General features: G+C 34.3%; 1 protein-coding gene across 3 annotated transcripts in view; it reads left to right on the top strand.

The window, feature by feature from the left end:
* The window catches only part of GRIA2 (glutamate ionotropic receptor AMPA type subunit 2), a 133,066-nt gene that overhangs the window by 68,449 nt on the left and 44,427 nt on the right, over positions 1-20,190 (top strand). For all 3 annotated transcript variants that reach the window (XM_055144562.1, XM_055144561.1, XM_004606154.2), the window contains exons 3-5: positions 2,468-2,707; positions 11,673-11,869; positions 16,543-16,596. In XM_055144562.1, the coding sequence (XP_055000537.1) occupies positions 2,468-2,707; positions 11,673-11,869; positions 16,543-16,596 (491 nt within the window). The remainder of the gene's footprint in view (positions 1-2,467; positions 2,708-11,672; positions 11,870-16,542; positions 16,597-20,190) is intronic.

The following is a 20,190-nucleotide window of genomic DNA, read 5'->3' as shown; positions in this document are numbered from 1 at the left end:
ATTGTCTCTCTGGGCCCATGTAGCCAGTTGCTTTCTCAGAAATATATTCAACTATGTAGAAGAATAAAAGAGGAAGCCTCAGTTTCTTTTGCCAACAAGAGGGGAGCCCATAGTTTCCCCTCACCAGAATTTCCTTTTCTTTCCATCTACCTACCACACCTCATCCTCTAGGCCCTATCTTTAACATTCCTGGAGTTTCCCAGAATTATATCATTCTGTTCCAGAACTGGGAGTCACAAGACTAAGATAATAAATGATCAGAAAGACAAACGAGGGGAACCACCCTGTAGATTCCCTGCATTCTCTGTCACACAACGATCTGATTTTCAATAAAAATCTCACAAAAAGAGCCATCGTTAACTTAGCCCTATACTAAGTTCCTCCCCAGTTGGGGAGCTCCTTTTATTGTCTCTTCTACTTTCCAGTAAACTTTTATACTTTCCAACTCTGAGTCTGAGCATCTTTATTATTCAATATTCAATATTTTTATTCTTGAAAATATTGAAGAAACTGGGAATTGCGAATGAACAGAGACCTGCCACCACGACTTTTGGCTCTCCTGAATCAAGACTACTATAAAGAAATCAACTGTAACTGTCACAATAGCCAAAATATGGAAACAACCCGAGTGCCCTAAAACAGATGACTGCTTAAAGAAACTTGGGTACATCTACACAGTGGAATATTATGCAGGTGTTAGGAGAGATGAAGTCATGAAATTTGCTTGTAAATGGATAAACATGGAAAGTATCATGATAAGTGAAATGAGTCAGAAAGAGAGGGACAGGCATAGAGGGACTGCACTCATTTGTAGATTTTAGGGTAACATCACATGAGGCTGACACCCAAGGACGGTAGATACGAGGGCCAGGGGAATTGCCCCATAGCTGGAAGACTGCTTGATGAGCGGAGGGGAGAAGACAGATGGAATAGAGAAGGGATTACTAAGAAAATGATGGCTGGAAGAACCTGTTGGGATGGGAGATATGTGCCGAAAGTAGATAATGGACCAAGCATGATGACCTCTCAGTGTCTGTGTTGCAAGCTATAATGCCCAAAAGTAGAGAGAGAGTATGGGGAATATTGTCTGCCATGGAGGTAGGGAGAGGGTGGAAAAGGGGGGGTATTCCCGGTATATTGGTTGTGGGGAATGTGCACTGGTGGAGGGATGGTTGTTTGATCATTGTGAGGTTGTAACCCAAAAATGAAAGCTTGTAACTATCTCACGGTGATTCAATAAATTTTAAAAAATTTTTAAAAGAAGAAATCAGCTATAAACTACTCAAAGATAATCAATAAATTTTAGAAAACCTTCTATGTTAAAAAGAGATATCTTAATATTGCTAAATTTTATAGAAAAATAAAAATATTGAAGAGATTAGGGCCTGTCAAGGAGATAGCTAATCTTGCTTTCCTTTCTTTCAAATCAATGATATAATTTAAAAAAAAAACATTGCTTATTATTGATTGTTTGGAGTTGGTACTCAAACTGGCATGTTTTTTGCAATTCTACGGATAAGTCAAACCTTTATTTCTATAGTCTGCCTATTTTTGTAAGAACATAAAATTATATTAGATTAACTATCCTTTACATGTGATTAATTGAAAATGATGCTTGGTATCATGTTATAAATTGTTAAATTTTGTTACTGAATAGTTACTTTCTATTCCTTGGGTTAAAATTGCCCTGAGGCATCAATTTACTCAGAACAGCCTGATTCATCTGAGTGAATTTGAGCATGCGGTATGGATGGTTTCTATAGTACATTGCACTGAGCTCTTGGGGAAATTGAAAATGTTAGTACTACTTAACGGAGTCATACATGTTGAGAGCTGTCTCTTCTGAGATCTTTAGGGGATATGCACACCTTGACTGATCTCTGAAAGAGCTTTCTGGTTAACATTGGAATGCCTCATAATGACACTAACCTTCTAATATACAAGCATAATTAACATAATAAAGCCTCCAAAGAGAATGAGATATTCTGAGAAATTAGTTGTCATTAAAATTAATTGGTGGCTGAAAAGATACCACAGCCGGTAAGGCACTTGCCTTGCACGCAGGTGATCTCAGATTTGACTTCCAGCATCACATATAGTTCCCTGAGGTCTTCCAGGAATACCACTCCCCGAAACAAAATATAAGACCCGGGTACCTGCATTTTATTCATTGAAAAACTAATTTTCCCTTTCCACTTCTTTTTTGCTTAAGCTTTCCAAAATTATGCACACTTACATATTTTTAAAGAATAATGATTATGTTTATGTGTAATTCTTTATAGTTCTTTTCTTTACTCAAATAGAGTATTAACTTAAGTATGCATACAACTCATGTCTTACTGAGATTAACTCTATTGTTTCTTTTTGTTTATTGTTATTTTATATAACAGCACGAGTTTTTGAGCAAATCCATGTGTACTTGTATGCAAATTTCAATGATTTATCATTTCTGGTTTCCCCTTTCTAGTCTGCTCCCAATTTTCAAGAGGAGTCTATGCCATTTTTGGATTTTATGACAAGAAGTCTGTAAATACCATCACTTCATTTTGTGGAACGCTCCATGTCTCCTTCATCACTCCCAGCTTCCCAACAGATGGCACACATCCATTTGTCATTCAGATGAGACCTGACCTCAAAGGAGCACTTCTTAGCTTGATTGAGTACTATCAATGGGACAAGTTTGCATACCTTTATGACAGTGACAGAGGTAAGTGACACCATCCTTGTCTCTTTCAAATGGGTCCAATTTATTTTTGACACATTTCTGTGATGCTAGCGCACTACCTAGTAAGTGGTGAAATCAAAGGATAAATGGCTTTTTATCCTTTTGCTGTGTACATGAATAATGCAACTTAAATCTTGAGAAAATATAGAATGAAACAAAAATTGCAGTGAAAGTATAATTTGCAGATATAGATTACGTCAGCCTAATGCCCACATTTGCTGCTGTGATGTTGCAAACACCTTCTAGAATCAGCAACTAAGACCCTTTGGTGACAAGTCAATACTCCTGTACTAGTACTCCAATGTTGGTGAAGTTGCTATATTGAAAATTGGTAAGGATACTTTAATGAATAAAGCAAAATAGATTAAAAGGAGTTCTTCATATGTGAAAGGTTCATCTGGTTGGTAGTATCATCTTTAACCTTGCTTTAAAAAATGCACAATTACCCATAGTATATGAAATAGTTTATGATAGTTTTGATTAGCATGTTATTGGATGGTGATTTGCCTCATTATTTTGAGGCTGTATAGTTGTTGTTTATGGGGGGACATGTGTTTTTATGCTTTTGTTCTCAAATTCCTTGTTGGAAGTTTGGTATTCGCAGAATTATCAGAATTTTATGTCAGAAAATCCCAACTATTATTAACCATTCTTGGTTCTATGTTTTGTCTTTGGAAGATCTGTGCACTTCCTAAAAATCCTACAAAGATCTTATGCACTTGGTCACGTAAGACATTTTCTTGAGAATATTTCTCTAGTCAAACATAAAATGGTTAAGTGTCATTATTGTAAGGAGACCTACATGCCCAGCCATCCTTCCTTCAGCAGTTTACTGGAATATGTCAAGATTCAAGTAAAAATTAGAACTCCGTTTTGATCAAGATAGGGCACCTTGTTAACCTGCAAAGGGCAGACACGAAGCCAGCCAGCCGTCAGTCAATTCTCTATTGATCAGTTTCTAGGCATTTCTGCAGCTCCCTGGAATAAGGAGTCATGTGAGGTGTTGAATTCTCTGCCCACTCCTTCAAGTCCCAGAAATGAGAAGACTCAGTGGAAAAGTCAGTCAGCACTATACAAGCTGAAAAAAAAAAAAAGCCCTGGCAACAGCTCTTCTCTACGTTGGGAATGGAGAACTTACCTAGTTCCATGGGGCAGGAAGAACTAAAACAGAGTCAGTTAGTGTAAATATGTACTGGCGGATTCTGAAATGTACTTCCTATTAATGTGATTGAAAAGTTTATAAAATGGAACTTAAGCATACTTTTTCCTCTTCATCTCCACTCACTCCTTTTAAACTTGGTTATCTTAATAAAACTAGCTTGAGGTCTGGGAATATTTTTACTTTCTTCTATACTCTGTATCTTTTTGATATGATTTATGTTACCTTAATAGATTTTATTTCCAGACAGTTATTTTTCATTGTCATTATTCCAGACCAAGAAACTATCATGTGCCCTTTCTCTCATCTCTCTATTTCCGTGTTGTTTCTTTTTTATTCATTTCCCACAAAGTAGCCAGAAACTTCAAATGAGTTTTTAACTACATTTTACTTTTGCTTTAAATGCTCCAATTACTTTTCATTGTAGTGACAAAATTTAAACCTTTTCACTTAACTATTAGATCTTATAAGATTTAGTTTCTGAGCTTTACAACTGCTCTGCTCAGTGACTAAATTAAATCTATCTACTTTTTCTTCTTTTTTTTTTTGAATCACACCTGGTGATGCACAGGGGTCACTCCTGGCTCTGCACTCAGGAATTACCCTTGACAATGCTCAGGGGACCATATGGGATTCTGGGAACCAAACTCAAGTCATCTGCGTGCAAGGCAAACACCCTACATGCTGTGCTATCATTCCAGCCCTAGATCTATCTACTTTTAATTTCAATTGTAAAATGCAATAAGCCAAGATCTTTCACTTGAAATCTCTGCATATTCTTTCTCCTTCCTCTCAGCTTTTTTAACAAGTCCATTAGATGAAGTTTTACTATTATGTTTTCTCTAAACAATGTCTTCTTTCTCTTCTTGATACTTGACAAAAGTTATAATTAATAGTGATATTGATCTTTTCATTTAAGAAATGAATTGTTCTATTCAAACTATTGAATAAGTTCTACTAAGTTCCAAGGACTGTTTTATTTATTTGGGGGGAAGGCTGGGTAACTGAAGAGGTTATTTCTGGCTCTGTGTTCAGAGATCATTCCTGGCGGTGGTCAGGGAACTAGAAGTGGAACAGGATCAGACCAGGTGTGAAAGCACACCGGGCAAGCAGCTTCACTTCTGTCCTGTCTTTACAGCCCTCAAAGACTGTTTAATACACAGGCTCTGGAATATGTTTTGGTTTTGCTTGTTTTTGTTTTTAAGATGTAGCCGAAGCCTTAGGAAGGCAAGGCTTAGGTTGTATCCAGAATACTGTGACTGTAGTTAGCAACTCTAATACACATTGCTTACAATAATGCTGGAGAGAGTTTGTTGTTAGAAATCAAACAACTTAGATATCATCTTACTTCCATAAACTGGCATATGTCACAAGGGATAATAACTAGTGTTGGTGTGGATGTTAGGAAAACAAACCCCATATTTACTGCTGGTGGGAACGTCAACTGATCATATATATATATATATATATATATATATATATACATATATATATATAAAATGTTATCAACACTTAAAATTTAAAACTAGGAATTGAGCTTCCATAAGACCTAACAATTCCACTTCTTGACACTTACCCCAAGGGCTCAAAAACTCTACCTAAAAGAGATATTTGCACCCTATGTTCATTATAGCACTAAACATAATAGCCAAAACATGAATATAGCCCAAATGTCAAAGAATAGATGACTGGATAAAGAAACTATGATACATTTGAAAAATGGAATACTATTTGGCCATAAGAGAAGATGAAATCATGCAATTTATTGCTATATGGATGGATCTGGAGAGTATCATGCTGAGTAAAGCTACCTGCAAGTAGAGAGGCAAGCTGAGAATAATATCTCTCATTGTGGAGTATAAAGAAATATGGTAGAGGAATAACAGATGCACAAAGAAAACAAACTGAAAACTGGTTTCTAATAGGAAACTCATCTCAGAGGCAATTGCACGGGGGTGGGTAGGGAAGGAAGTAAACTCTCTAGTGGAGGGAATAGTGCTGGAAATTTTATTTATGAAACCATACGCATAAAATTTTTGTTATTCATGGTGCCTGAAATAAAATGTAAAAGATAAACAACTATTAGAACCTGAATCTCTTACTTGTTAAACTAAAAAGTAAAAAATAAATGTTCTTCACTGAATGGTAGGATTTTAATTTGGGACATACATCACCTTCACCATGACTTCCTGTCATTGATAAAGAACTTTGGAAAAAATTCCAAAATAACAGCTGACATAAATAGAAAAAAGAGAAACTCTAGTATTGGAGGAGAGAAGCTAAAGAAAGACAATCTCTGTGAGATGAATCATGAGGTGAAGGTGGGTGAACTGATACATTTGTGAGAAGAAATTGAAGCATTTTTAAATGCTTTAACTATTATTTAAATAATTTTGAAGTAAATTGAAGTGATGAGATAATTTCTAGTCATTAAATTATAAAAATTGATTTGAGTTCAAGTGCCTCTGTTGAGAAAAGAGCATTAAAGTGATAATGTTAAGTAATTACATGTTCAAGCCAAAAATGACCTTATGGATACATTTCAAGGTCTTGTCAAAGAGCTGTTCATGTTTTCATATTCATGTTTATCATATTTGCCCTTTTTTCTGAAAATTTTCAGAGATAAATGTGTACAAGTCTTAAAATACTTGTAAAAAGATTTAAAGTTTTTTTTTTATCATGTTTTGCTTTGCTCATAGAACTAGAATGTTTGTGTTCCAATGTTTCTTACTAATGACAATTTTTATAGGCTTTTCTTCTTATATTTTTGGAAGTTGACTCATGCTTCCAAACTGCTTTTCTTCTTTTGGTTCATAATCCATTTCTCTTATTCCAAGGAAGCATTTGATTATTTTAATATTATCATATATGAGAACCTTTCTTCATGTTATACATACTTTAAAAAATTCTACTTCTGGGGCCAGACAGATACTTTTAGTATCATGGAGTGCATCTCTGGAGGCCTTGAACAGCGTGGGTGGTCTAGGTAATCTCCAGCACCATATGGCATGCTGTATCACATCCATGAGTGCTTGTGCTGAACTTCTGACCCTATTGGCTGGGAATCACGAGTGAGGTTCCTGGTCTCTGAACATTGCTTGGGAACACCCCTAGCCCCGACAATAATATTCATAATTTTATTTTTTAAATTTCTTAATTTAACTACTGTATGTCTTCATTTAAAATTACTTGGTATATTCTTGTGTCACTGTTTTCTGTCTTCATTTTCTTGAAACCACAGGGGAAGCATTCTTGGCAATGACCTAGAGGCCATGCTGTGCCAGGATCTAGTCCAGGCCACCCCACATGGAAGACATGTGCTTTACCACTTGAGCCAAAGCTTTAACCCCTTCAGTTGTTTTTTTAAAGATATTGTTCTTGTAGTTTTTAATAATCGACATCTTAATAGAGTGCACAGGTGTTGGTTTTTGCCTGTAAATGTATGAGTATAGGTCTTGCAAGCATTGATCCAACCATGAAACAACTCAAAAAATTTGCATATCACATAAGGCAGAACAAAACATCTAAAATGTCCCTATACAACTTTATTGCAAGGCTCTTAACTAAAACTACCAATGAAGCCTTTCCGATCCTAACTACTCACTCAAATGTTGAACAAAAAGACTAAGAATACCCCTTTGGTAACAAAGACACCAGGTATTATATTCTGATCTTGGGATAAAGCATGTTAGATAATCCTGGTTTATCAATGGAAGTGATACTGGAAATGTTCGTTTGGTGTTGTTTGCCCTCAAACATTGCTGATGTCTTCATTTAATTCAGAACACGTGCCAACAACTTGCCACTTTTTGATGACACAATACCCTTGATAAAGGTCACAAATTATCCACGGAAAGTAGGTAGATTGGTCTTTAATGCATTTTAAAGTATAAATTAATGGCATTACCTATGTTTATAAGCTAAAATATAGATTTTTCTTTGCATATACATGCATTAAATTTGAGGCAGAACTTTAAAATTTGTGTATTTTTAACTTATTAGTTCGATTTCAGTCAGTTGACATAGTATATTTCTATAGACAGAAGGTAGAAGCATAACTAATGCTTTAAATGTTTTGGCTCTGGTTTAATCTTGAACTGTACTATTTATCCCTTAAGGAAAAAGCACTTTGAATCCAGTTCCAAGAAGACATCATGCATAGAATCAAAATGCTTCCAGATTATAAATTTATTTTCAGATGTTCTAAAGAAAGTCAATGAGAGAAATATATGCTAATCTAATCTGGCCTAGGCATGCTGCCATATTTTAGACATCATAAATATTCATTTCTATGCCTGAATGATGAATAAGGCCAGTGAATTTTAAATGGAACTAAGAAAATATTTTTAAGATGAAAGGAATTTTCTGAATAAAATATACCTATTTTCAGTAATAAGCTTTAACTTCCCATTGTGTGCTAACTAAAACACAGACTATCTATTTTGAGACTGATTTTTTTTCTAACTTTCATACAATAATGTTAATATGGTTTCACAAAGAAGTTCTACTAGTACTTTGAGAGAATTTGAGGTAGATCCCATTTAAAAATGGTCCAGAACTAATGTAATCTAATAATTCATCTGTATAATTATCAGAGAATTACTAATATTCATTATTTTAGCTAAAACCTGAGAATTCAGTAGAGTTTAGGATTTAATTTGACTCATCATATTCTATGTACCTCTAGACTATCACTGTCACTGTCACTGTCACTGTCATCCCATTGCTCATCCATTTGTTCTAGCGGGCACCAGTAACGTCTCTCATTGAGAGACTTATTGTTACTGTCTTTGGCATATCCAATACACCACGGGTAGCTTGCCAGGCTCTACCGTGCGGGCTAGATACTCTCGGTAGCTTGCCGGGGTCTCCGAGAGGGGTGGAGGAATAGAACCCAGGTCGCCCGCGTGCAAGGCAAATGCCCTACTGCTGTGCTGTATCTTAATTATATTCTATACTATATACTTATCACTATATCACTGTACACTGTCATCCCATTGCTCAACGATTTGCTCGAGTGGGCATGAGTAACATCTCCATTGTCAGACTTTTTGTTACTGTTTTTGGCATACCAAATATGCCACATGTAGCTTGCCAGGCTCTGCCGTGCGGGCGGGATACTTTTGGTAGCTTTCCAGGATCTCCAAGAGGGACGGAGGAATCAAACCTGGGTCGGCCATGTGCAAGGCAAACGTCCTACCTGTTGTGCTATCGCTCCAGCCCATTTATCTGGATACATTTAAATATTTTCTTTGTTCTGAAAATATAATAGGAAATGAGTCCTGAAATAAGAAATAAAAGTGCACATCTAATATTGAATAATTACTAATTATAAATAACCTTAATTAAACCAATGTTTATATAAATTTCCATTGTCCATATATGTATATATTCTGAACCAAGGGATCAATTTACCCAGAAGCATACTATTATCATAAATTGTATTAAACTGTGGAAGGCAAAGAGGCTTATCTCAAAACATATTTCTCCTAATTAGAAAGTAGTACCATGCATATAAATATATTTTATGTATAAATAACTTAATTTTACCTGTGCTTAACGTGCAGTTTTAGGATTTTTAAATGAAAATTGACCTATAAAATTTAAATAGGAAGACATAGTTTAGTGTGCTTATAGGAAGAATAGGTAAATCAACTTGAAGGAGAGATTATATAGTATTATTATTACAGGAAAAACAAATCTAAGCGTATGGGTTAATAAGTTAAGTACAGCTATTCTTTCAAATTACAAGTAAGACCTTGTGATGATTTATGAATTATTTCTGTTAATAAAATTTATTATTTAGTGTCTTAATGTACCACTTATGTAGTTTATCTTATTAATATATATATAGGTTTTAAAGTGTCATTGGTTAAAATATTAATTCTGAAACCTTTAGTTACAGTTAATTTTTACATATCTTAATTTTAAAGTTATAATTTTTTGCTGCTTCAATAACATTTTTTACAGATAGAATGACTTTGAAACATTTTATTTAAATGAATTTCTTTGGATCTATATATCATCTTTACCTTATTTGAAATGGTGAAAGAAATATTGCTTAATGACGAAAGCCAGAGAGATAGCACAGTGGGTAAGGTGCTGCATTGCAGCCGATCCAGGTTTGATCCCTAACATTCAATAAGTTCCCCTGAACCCAGGGAACAAGGAGTGATCTCTGAGTGTAGAGCCAGAGCACCACTGGATTGACCCAAAATCAAAAGTGGATCTGAGAGACAGTACAGAGGGAAGGGTCCTTGCCCTACATTTGTCAGACTGAAACTCAATCCTCCGAACCACATATGGTTCTTCTAATGCTCCAGGAGTGATCCCTGATTGCAGAGCCAGGATTAAACCTGAAACACCATCAGGTGTGGCACAAAAATGAAAACAAGCAAAACACAGAAAACAAAAATAAAAAAATACTTAATGAAATTCATTTACAATTTTTTATTTGTTTGAAAGTTCTAATGATGTATAGTGAAATAGGGAACAGAACATGAGTGACTCAAGGTTCAATTCAACGTACTCAACTGAACTTCAAACTTCAGTGGTAGACATTAGAATTAAGTAACTTGAAATAAAATTTTGTCTGGAAGTAAATGAATCCCACTGGTAAATGTTATAATGTGTAAGAACTTATAGAATATCATACATAGAACATTTGAAGAAGTTGCAAGGGTTGCCTAATGATTTGAATCTGGAAAAATGGTTGGAAGTAGTTGAGAAAATATGCTTTTGTTTTTTCCTCTTGGTGAAAAAAAATTGATTGGCTTAATAGCTGTTTCCAAGCATTGATGCTTGTTGAATTCATAATGACCAGCTGTGCATGCTGTATCTCTATTGATGATGAAAAGCAAGAAAAAAATTTGAATTGCATCAAGGATTTAATTTACTTACAATGAATGGAAATCATAGGTGATTAGTCAAGTTTTTAAGTTTTGTCCTTTTTTTTACAATGGCATATTGTTCATGTTTAAATAATACCTTGATAAATTCATGCTTATTCTACACTGCTTATTTCAAGACTGGTTGGAGAACTGATTTGGTTGTTTGCAAAAAATAAAATAAAATAAAATAAAAATAAACATTGACAGTTACATGATGCTATTAGCAAAGCTGCTTATAGCAAAATGTTTTAACTTTTGAAAGTTAAATCACAAAAAGTCTATGCTAGAAAACTTAATTCTAGCATTTTGTTAATATTTGAACATTTAATTTAATTTTATGATACCCACTACCAAAATTTATATAGTAACAGTCTGAGAAAGAAAAAAATAATTTGACTAGAAAACAAATTCAGGGTATAGAACAACCTTGTGCATTTGATGGGCTTTATATTCACATTGTTTCATCTTGCTGAATATTTACTCAGTCTATTAAGAATACTAACATGAAATGAACTTGCATTGAATAAAAAGGAACAATTATTCTATTCTATGTTAGATTTGCTAACATCTTTTGATTTCACTTAAACCATAAAATGAAGGTATTTACACTTCATAAATATCCAAGAAGATACTGAAGAGTTAAAAGCAGAAAGAAGGGAATACTGTTTTTGTCAAAATAGAACTTTTAAGGATCAAAAGAATAGCATTTAAATAAAAGAGCTTTTGATGTGAAGTGCAAAATGTAGGTGTTGGTAAAGATTAGAGCGGTAGCTTTTGGGAAACATCATCATTCCATTAGTTGCACAAAAAGTCACCCTAAAGTGGATGTTCATTGTCAATTTTACAGCACCATTCTGAGTTATCTTTATCCACTATCATTTTTCTATACCTTTCTTAGGCTTATCAACACTGCAAGCTGTGCTGGATTCTGCTGCTGAAAAGAAGTGGCAAGTGACTGCTATCAACGTGGGAAACATCAACAATGACAAGAAAGACGAGACCTACCGGTCACTTTTTCAAGATCTGGAGTTAAAAAAGGAACGGCGTGTAATCCTGGACTGTGAACGGGATAAAGTCAACGACATTGTAGATCAGGTTTGCCGTTCTCTGTTTGCTAATGACACTAAATATAGAAGAAGAGCGCAAAGTCAGCATTTGCGACGAGTATTTATGTGGTGCGCTTGAACAGCAGTTTTGACATTATGGTTTGTGTAGGATGCTGTGAAGATCATCAATTAAATGATCTCTGGCTTCAGTTACAATAACAGATGGTCTTCAATAATGCTGACACATAGTAATTATATTCAATATAAAATTCTTGACTCATGTTGGCAGGGTGTGTTGACTATTTGAACTCCATATCAAATTTAATTCTGTTCTCATTTTCTGGATTAGAGAAATAGACATCTAATAAGTGAATAAGTCCATGCCCCAAGAAAAAAAGTGGGTCTTTAGGGAATTCTTTGGTGACACACGGATCACATCGGTGTAAATTGCAGGGGCCAGTGAAGGCATGCCTGGCAATGTGGCCAGCTCCGCTGAGATCTCTGGCATGGCATGGTTTCCCAAGCATCATGGGGCACAGTCCCAGAGGCCCAAAACCACTAGCTGAATGTTTCCCAGCACCTTGTGGGTGGGCCAGGTAATCCTCAGCCCTGCAGGACCCAAGTAGCCATCACATCGGACTTTAGCACTGGGCCCTGCAGAGAACCATGGGAAAGGTCTTAGAGCACCATTCGCAGCCCGCCCCTCATTAAAAAGAAATGAAACCAAATATAGTGGGTCTATGTCTCTTAAAAAATCATATGTATAATTTTCCAAGAAGCAATTTTTTTCCCTCCTCTTACTAGGTAGTTTAGTGTCATTCTAAAATGATTAAGCTATGAAATTCAGATAAAACACTTAGTCTGTGTTTATTACTTTGTAAATTAGAGATATTTATTTTGATAGTTTTAAAGAGTACCATGATACCAGAGTTTTTTTTTTTTAAGTCTGTGCTTAGTATACTATGTTGCTTCAATTTAAGATCTTTCGGGATAAAGCAGTCATGCATTAATGCACTAATGATAGAAATCAAACCCATTAATACACTTTTAAGGCTAGAATAATTCCAGGGATTATAATGAAGTAGAATTATTATTTACTAGTAAATTCTACTTACTCTACATTTCTTTGTAGGCTGACGTGTGTATATCTGTATTATATAAGTATATACGTATGTATAATGTGTTGGATATATTATGGTAGCTGCTAGTTCCTTGGAATAATATAAGCATTAAAGAACATTTATTCAGTTAAGAATGCATTTCTTGGCCCTTCTAGGCTTGGAAAAGAAAATTAAATTTGCTAATTTAAATGACACATTTTGCAAACAAAAATGTTGATGATACATTTATTGATATAGAATGTAGGCCCCTAAGACATGCAAAATGGATCTCTCACAAAACATTTAACAAAGGACTAGTTTGTTATGAGAGAGAAGTAAATGTTGTATGTTAGAGAGGTAAGGATTTTATTAGAAAAATCTTAATTTTTATCTTAAGAGCTGAGAGTAAGTTGTTTTTAACCTGAAGGGCTCTTCTTCAAATGTGAACCTCAATAGCTCATTTGAATTGCATAGGAGATTCTCATTAAATAGAAGTTTAATAATAGTCATTAGTCTTTGGTTTAAAATGTTCAAGTATTCATAACTCTTCATAATAAATGCTAGTGAATGCCTGTCAAAGACTAATTATTTGCAAAACTAAAGAAAGCACAAGAGAAAACTGGGAAGATAGGAAATGTTATATTTAGAAACAAATATATGATCCTGATGAAAGAAATATCTAGGTGATGTCCTTCACAATTTGCAGTGTTTTGCTCACATTTTTAATATTTTTATATGACACTCTTGAATGTGTTAAATGGGTGATTTCTGCATTGAACATTCTGAAGATACTTTCTGGAATGTGGGATAAAAAAAAAAAAGGAATAAGATGGGCAGTGTCTGCATAACCGAAACTCATCATTCAGATGGAAGACTCACCGTACTGAATATTATGTTATAGTCCAGTGTGCTTTAAGAGCACCCAGGAGGACCCTATCAATGGATGAGCTGTGGAGTCTTGACATGCCCCCTGTGAAGGGTTTCATTTGCTGGCTTGGATTGACATTTATTCCTTCAACAATTTTTTTTTTTTGCTTTTTGGATCACACCCGGCGATGCTCAGGGGTTACTCCTGGCTCTGCACTCAGGAATCACCCCTGGCGGTGCTTGGGGGACCATATGGGATGCTGGGAATCGAACCTGGGTCGGCCGCGTGCAAGGCAAACGCCCTACCTGCTGTGCTATCGCTCCAGCCCCTCAACAATTTTTTGAATGTCTAATATTTAGTGATCAGGCACTGCAGTAAATCAAAGATAGAAATGTTAAACACAATAAGCAAGATTGTATCAAGATGAATATATCTGTGGTGTACATACAGTAACTGATCTGCAATTATGATAAGGGTAGTATTATAAATATAAAATACAGTTATATAGTTACAGAAGAAAATAATCATGAAATACCTTTAAGGATAGAGTTAAAAAAATGCAAAGTGAGGGGCACATTGGATGGGGCACTTACCTTTTGTGTGGACCACCCAGGTTTAATCCCCGGCATCTATGTGGTCCTCTGAACTTGTACAAAGTGATTTCTGAATGCAGAGCCAGTAGGAGCGATTCCTCAGTTCAGAATCCTGATGAAATGCAGCGCTTTTAGCTTAAGGATGACAATATAGTCAAAATTTTTAGACAGTTGATAAAGTCGTGAAATTTCTCATTTCTAGCTATTAACGAGATAAGAAAAGGACTCTGACAAATAGTGCAGAGGAAAAGGTGCTTGCCTTGCATGTGGCCACCCTCTTTGATCCTAGGCACTGCCTATAGCTCCCCTGAGCCCTGCCAGGAATGACTCCTGAGCACAGCAGGTGTGGAATCAAAAGCAAGTGAACAAAAAACATTCCATAATAAGAGACATTTAGGGGCTGGAGTGATAGCATAGCGGGTAGGGCGTTTGCCTTGCACGTGGCCAAACTGAGTTCGATTCCCAGCATCCCATATGGTCCCCTGAGTACCACCAGGGGCGATTCCTGAGTGCAAAGCCAGGAGTAACCCTTGTGCACTGCCAGGTGTGACCCACACCCCAAAAAAAAGCAAAAAAAAAAAAATAAGAGACATTTACTATTAACATATTTCCATTTGTTAGCTATAAAGCTAAAATGTCTGAAACTATGTCTTACATAAAAATAGGGTTATTGAATTTAAAATCTTAATCTCCAATCACTGATCACTAATCTCAAAAGGCAATACCATTTATACATTATTTTAAGAATTAATTTCCAGAAGCCATGCATAAAGGAGACTAAATTGTAAGCAAAAAAAATGAATGTCTTAATGAAGCTAATTAAACTAAGCTAACAAATATATCTTATAAATGTATTTTTCACTGCAAAGGCCTACTTCAAAGTTTTCCCTTCAGAAATTTCAGTTTCTTAGAAAGGGTAAATGAGTTGAGTAACATTAAATTAGGTTAGAGGAAAATACACAAATCTTCAACTATGTGGAATCCTTCCTAGAGTTCTCACATTGATCTTAATTAAACATGCTGCTTTGGAGAATTTGACTTATTCAAGTTAAAAGTAAAAGTCAGAGAAGAATTTTCTCAGAAGGTAAAATTTGTGTTAAGATTCTTGGACCTTTAAAAGTTAGTAAGATGGAGAACATTGTGGTCAAAAGAGCTTTCCTAGTTGAGGAAGCATTGAGAGGCAGGCCTCAGGACAACAGAGGGGAGCAATAAAACTAGAGGATGATATGGTTGGGATGTAGATAGTGAGCATCAAGATCAGTGGACTTTGAAGTACATGAAGGACTTCACTTACTGTGCTAAAAGTAGTGGGGAGTCACCCAAACCATTTAATACAGACATCAGTTAATGCTTCCGTTAATTTATGTGTAGGTAACTATCAGCCTAGCATTTTATGCCTTCCATTAATACGATGGTTGTTCCCAGATAAGTTACACTTGAATATATAAGTGCATGGAAGGTCATATAACAGTATCAACTATTTCCACGCTCTTTCTTGTAAATGTAGATCAGTGAAAAGGCAAATATATAATAATGTACAAAAACACTATGAGTATTATCAGAAGGACTGCTTAGTTTATGATGTGTTTCTCTCTTCATTGATTCTTTCTAACCTGGGATTGTAAAGAAAATGTTTTTTTTCTTGGCTGCCTCAAGCTTAGAAATTAATATTCACTTGAACTGAACTGTCCATATTCCCAGATTATATAATAATACTATCTTATAGTTCTATATTATAACTTTATTATCATCATTTAGAATTTTCTCTTCTATTAAAAACAACATGTGCTTATGTTTGATTCTAAATGTGTGAATATAAAAATCAGATATTTTTCACCTACATAAGGATTCATGAAAAGGAAAATATAGCTCCTGTAAAGAGTAGAATTGACTCTTTCATGGAATACACATATTTTCTTGATTTTTACCTCTTATTTTTATCATTGAATAAACTGAGATAATTACTTCGTTCAGTTACTGATTTCATGGATTGAACATTTAAAAAATGAAAAGTGTCGCTTTTGGGAGAGATATTCTCTGTATTCAATAATTTTATATGATGCATTAAGGAACCTTGTAAAATTTTACTGAATCATGACATAGTATCAGTCATTTTTCATTTGTATTATTTACATTTACTAAGTAGTTGTTTCTTTATTAGGTTATTACCATTGGAAAGCATGTCAAGGGGTATCATTACATCATTGCAAATTTGGTAAGTGAATTAGTTAATATTTTCTATTTTATTAGAGATTTTATTAATTAAAATAAATTTGAATGATCAGTATTAATCATTGGTATGCTAAGAAGTTCTTTATTATTCTTAATAGATTACAAGTGAGAATGTTTCCCTAAATTTATTCTTTCACTTTAACATAACATACAATCATTATAGGTAATGTATAGATTTATAGAAAAATATAAGATAAGCATTATAAATTGTCTTAAAGGGCATATATTTAACTATGTACTCTATTTCTAGAATATTATAATTATATTATCTAATATAACCTAGAATATAAAATATGTATTCTATTTCTAAATATTTTTCCATTTCTACTTTTTCTGTTTTATGAACTTAACTCTTTTCACATACCCTAAAGTTTTTAGTGTATATAATATTTAAATTGTAAAACTATGTTTTAGCTTGTGATTAAACCTGGAAATATCCATAATATGACATTATTTATCATTAGTTTCTCACTTTATACTTACTATGTAAGCAGTATAACGAAAATTTAATTTCTATGGATGATCAATTTTTTAAAGGAACTCATTTAACTACTGAATATCCAACTGCTTAATTGCATCTCCCCTAAAGTATGATCTGAGTTAACTTAGAATAATTATCATTACTTTTTAAAAAAATAGTTATACATCAGCAATGAAATGAGCCTAAGCGTTTAATTGTTGGCTTTGTTACATAACAAAAGTTGCTGACTGTTTTCTTTAACTTTTGATTTTGTTTTTTAACTGTTAGTTCATGTATTTAAGTATTTATGATCTAACATGGTTAAAGACATCTCCCTTACCCAAGCTCAGAATTAAAAGATGATAAAAAAACAAGTAAAAGAGGATTAAACTTTATCCCTATTTTATAGGGAACTGAGAAATTAGGGGGCGTAAAGTCATTGCCTTGCATCCAGATGGCCGTAGTTCCATTCTAGGTGTTGCATATGTTTTCTTTCAGAATTAGGAGTAAGCCCTGATCACTTCTGGGTGTGACTCTGGCACAAAAACTATTAAAAGACTCTAGAAAGGTTTCAGATTACACAAGTGTTTGATTACTTCTGGAATATGAGATTGTATGATCAGAAAGCAGTTTGTCTAGTATTGATTGAGACTTTAAATTTTAAATCCACATAAACTTCATGAATTTATAAACTTCAAATGGTGAATTACTTTACTAGAAGGTTTTCCCAGTTTGTCCAATGATTTAACATCCTTAATATCAAATCTATATGATAATGGGAATGAGTAAGTGCTTCAGATAAAATTTGTTTGGCCACAAAATGGCACCGTTATTAAAAAACACATTTTAAGGGCTGAAGAAACGTTACAGAAGGTGGAGCGCTTTCACTGCAAGTAGATGAGCTAGGTTTAACCCTGGCACCATGTGTGGTTCCCTAACCACTGCTGCCAGGAGTGATCCCTGAGTGCTGAGTTAGGAATAAGATGACATCGCTTGCCTCCAAACAACAAGAAAAACACCCTAAAGAGGCAAGAGAGCTAACACTGATACTATGCTGTTATAAATTCTAAATGTCTCTCTACTGGAGAAGCAAGAGTTAAAATACTTGAAACTGAATCCAGTCTCTTCAGCACCAGATTCTGTGCAGGGAACAGCCTGGACAGGCAGTCCCCTGTGTGAATTGTGCCATTTGATGAACAACATAGAGCCACTTTGAAAGCTGTGATCTTTAAAACTGTCCAGATGGAGAAGATTATATTGGAACATTGAGAAATAATGACAGAAGGCTGCTCATCAATTTGAGCGCTGATATCTAATGCGATGAAAAAATTGACTGAAGGACCAAAATTAAAAGATGTTTTAAAATATATATTTTTAAATATGTCTGCTGCTGCTAGGGAAAGATCTACCCAATGTTTTATCTGAGTTCAAGACAGGTTTTATTCTCTTCTAAACAATGGGGATTCTCACCATACTGAATTTTGAGTGAAACAATGAGGTTTAAAGAGCCTGTGATGTGTAGAATCTTTTTGAGAATTTAGAGAACATGCGAAAATTTCCCATTTAAAATTGAAGCTTACCCCTTGGAAATGAGCAGTCTTGGAATGTCTTCCTTTTCCTTTTCAGTGTCTGAGTGTTAAACTAAGTGGTTCATAAAACTTAGGAAAATATTCAGATATAATTATTATCATCATCATCATCATCATCATCATCATCATTCCATTTCCTCTGGGATTGCTGAATGCTTGGTTCACCAAAGACAGACTATGGTTAAGTGTCTGATGCAGTATTAAATGACTAACAGAAAATAAGAAAGAGGTTGTTATGAAAAGACTCAGCATTAATTTCTTCAATGTGCCAGATATGGGGGGAGCAAGTCACTGTTAATCACCCTCTCCACCTAACAGCAAAGCAAACACATCTCTGACCTATGCACAGGTTCAGATAAGTCCCAAGGAAATCTTTTAATATCTTCCTCTTAAATAGCTTAGACATTTGGGTAAAGTCTTTGCCAGAAAGGACAGTATCCAAGTAAATAAACAGAATGAGGACAGGCATAAAACAGAAAAAAAATGTTTACAACTAAAATTAATAAGAGAAAATATTACGCATTTGAATTGGATGCTATAAAATCAGTATTAGAAATAGCTTTGAAAACTGAAATGATTATATTTCATTTTCTAACATAATAGGTAAAAATTAAATGACTTTGAAAGAAATGTTGAGAAAAAATTTCCAAATTATGTAACAAAATGATGATTCAATGTGTGTGGAAGGAAACAAAGATCCTTACAAGTTGAATCTAAGCATTCTAGTGCAATAATAGGCACTCTAGACTGACAGAGAAGTGAAAACAGAATAAAGAAATATTCAAATAAGCCTTTAGAAAAAATTCCAGTAGTCAATGACACAAATATCTGCATTTAGTTTTCATAACAATTTAAAAGTGTCTTATTTCATATTTCAAAGAGAATATTTTTATGGATTTAAGAAATGACAAGATGTTAAGGGTTTCTGGTAGGTGGATGGTGGAAAGGAACATGAAACAAATCACATGGAAAGGAATTCTAACTGACTTGTTTTTCAATAGAAACAGTAAAATCAAGTGACTTCTTACTAGTTTCACAGCTATGTGCCTTGATATAGGCCTTTGTTTTTAGATAAGCAGATATCACTTAACTTTATGAAATTTTCTATTAAGTAGTAACCTTTCTAGGTTTGGGAAGATTCGGATCATTATTTCTTCTGAAAAGCTCTCAGATTTCTTCTTTATTTTTACTATGAGGGCACTAGTTTCGGATTGTCTTTTGCAATAGATTCTATTGACCTCATGGTCTATTTTAAAAAATTCTTTTTTTTCCTGCAAGTGCATTTTCAAAAAGTGCAATATTAGGTCTGTTTTGTTTTCATAGAATCCTATAACATTTTTACACAAATTAATTGAGTCTTTATATCTGAAATCTTTACTATTTTCTTACTTAAGCCTTCAATATCAACTTGATGTCTGCTAATTGTTTTTAAATATCTGAACTCATTAACTTGTTTTTGTTCCTTCAATCTTTTGGTATATCTTTGATTGGATTTTCTTTATGAGCTTCTTGTTGCCTTGTGACTTTC

Source organism: Sorex araneus, chromosome 7 (assembly GCF_027595985.1).
Source record: "Sorex araneus isolate mSorAra2 chromosome 7, mSorAra2.pri, whole genome shotgun sequence".
In the NCBI taxonomy this organism is placed as follows: Eukaryota; Metazoa; Chordata; class Mammalia; order Eulipotyphla; family Soricidae; genus Sorex; species Sorex araneus.
This window is presented reverse-complemented; position numbering and strand designations above follow the sequence as displayed.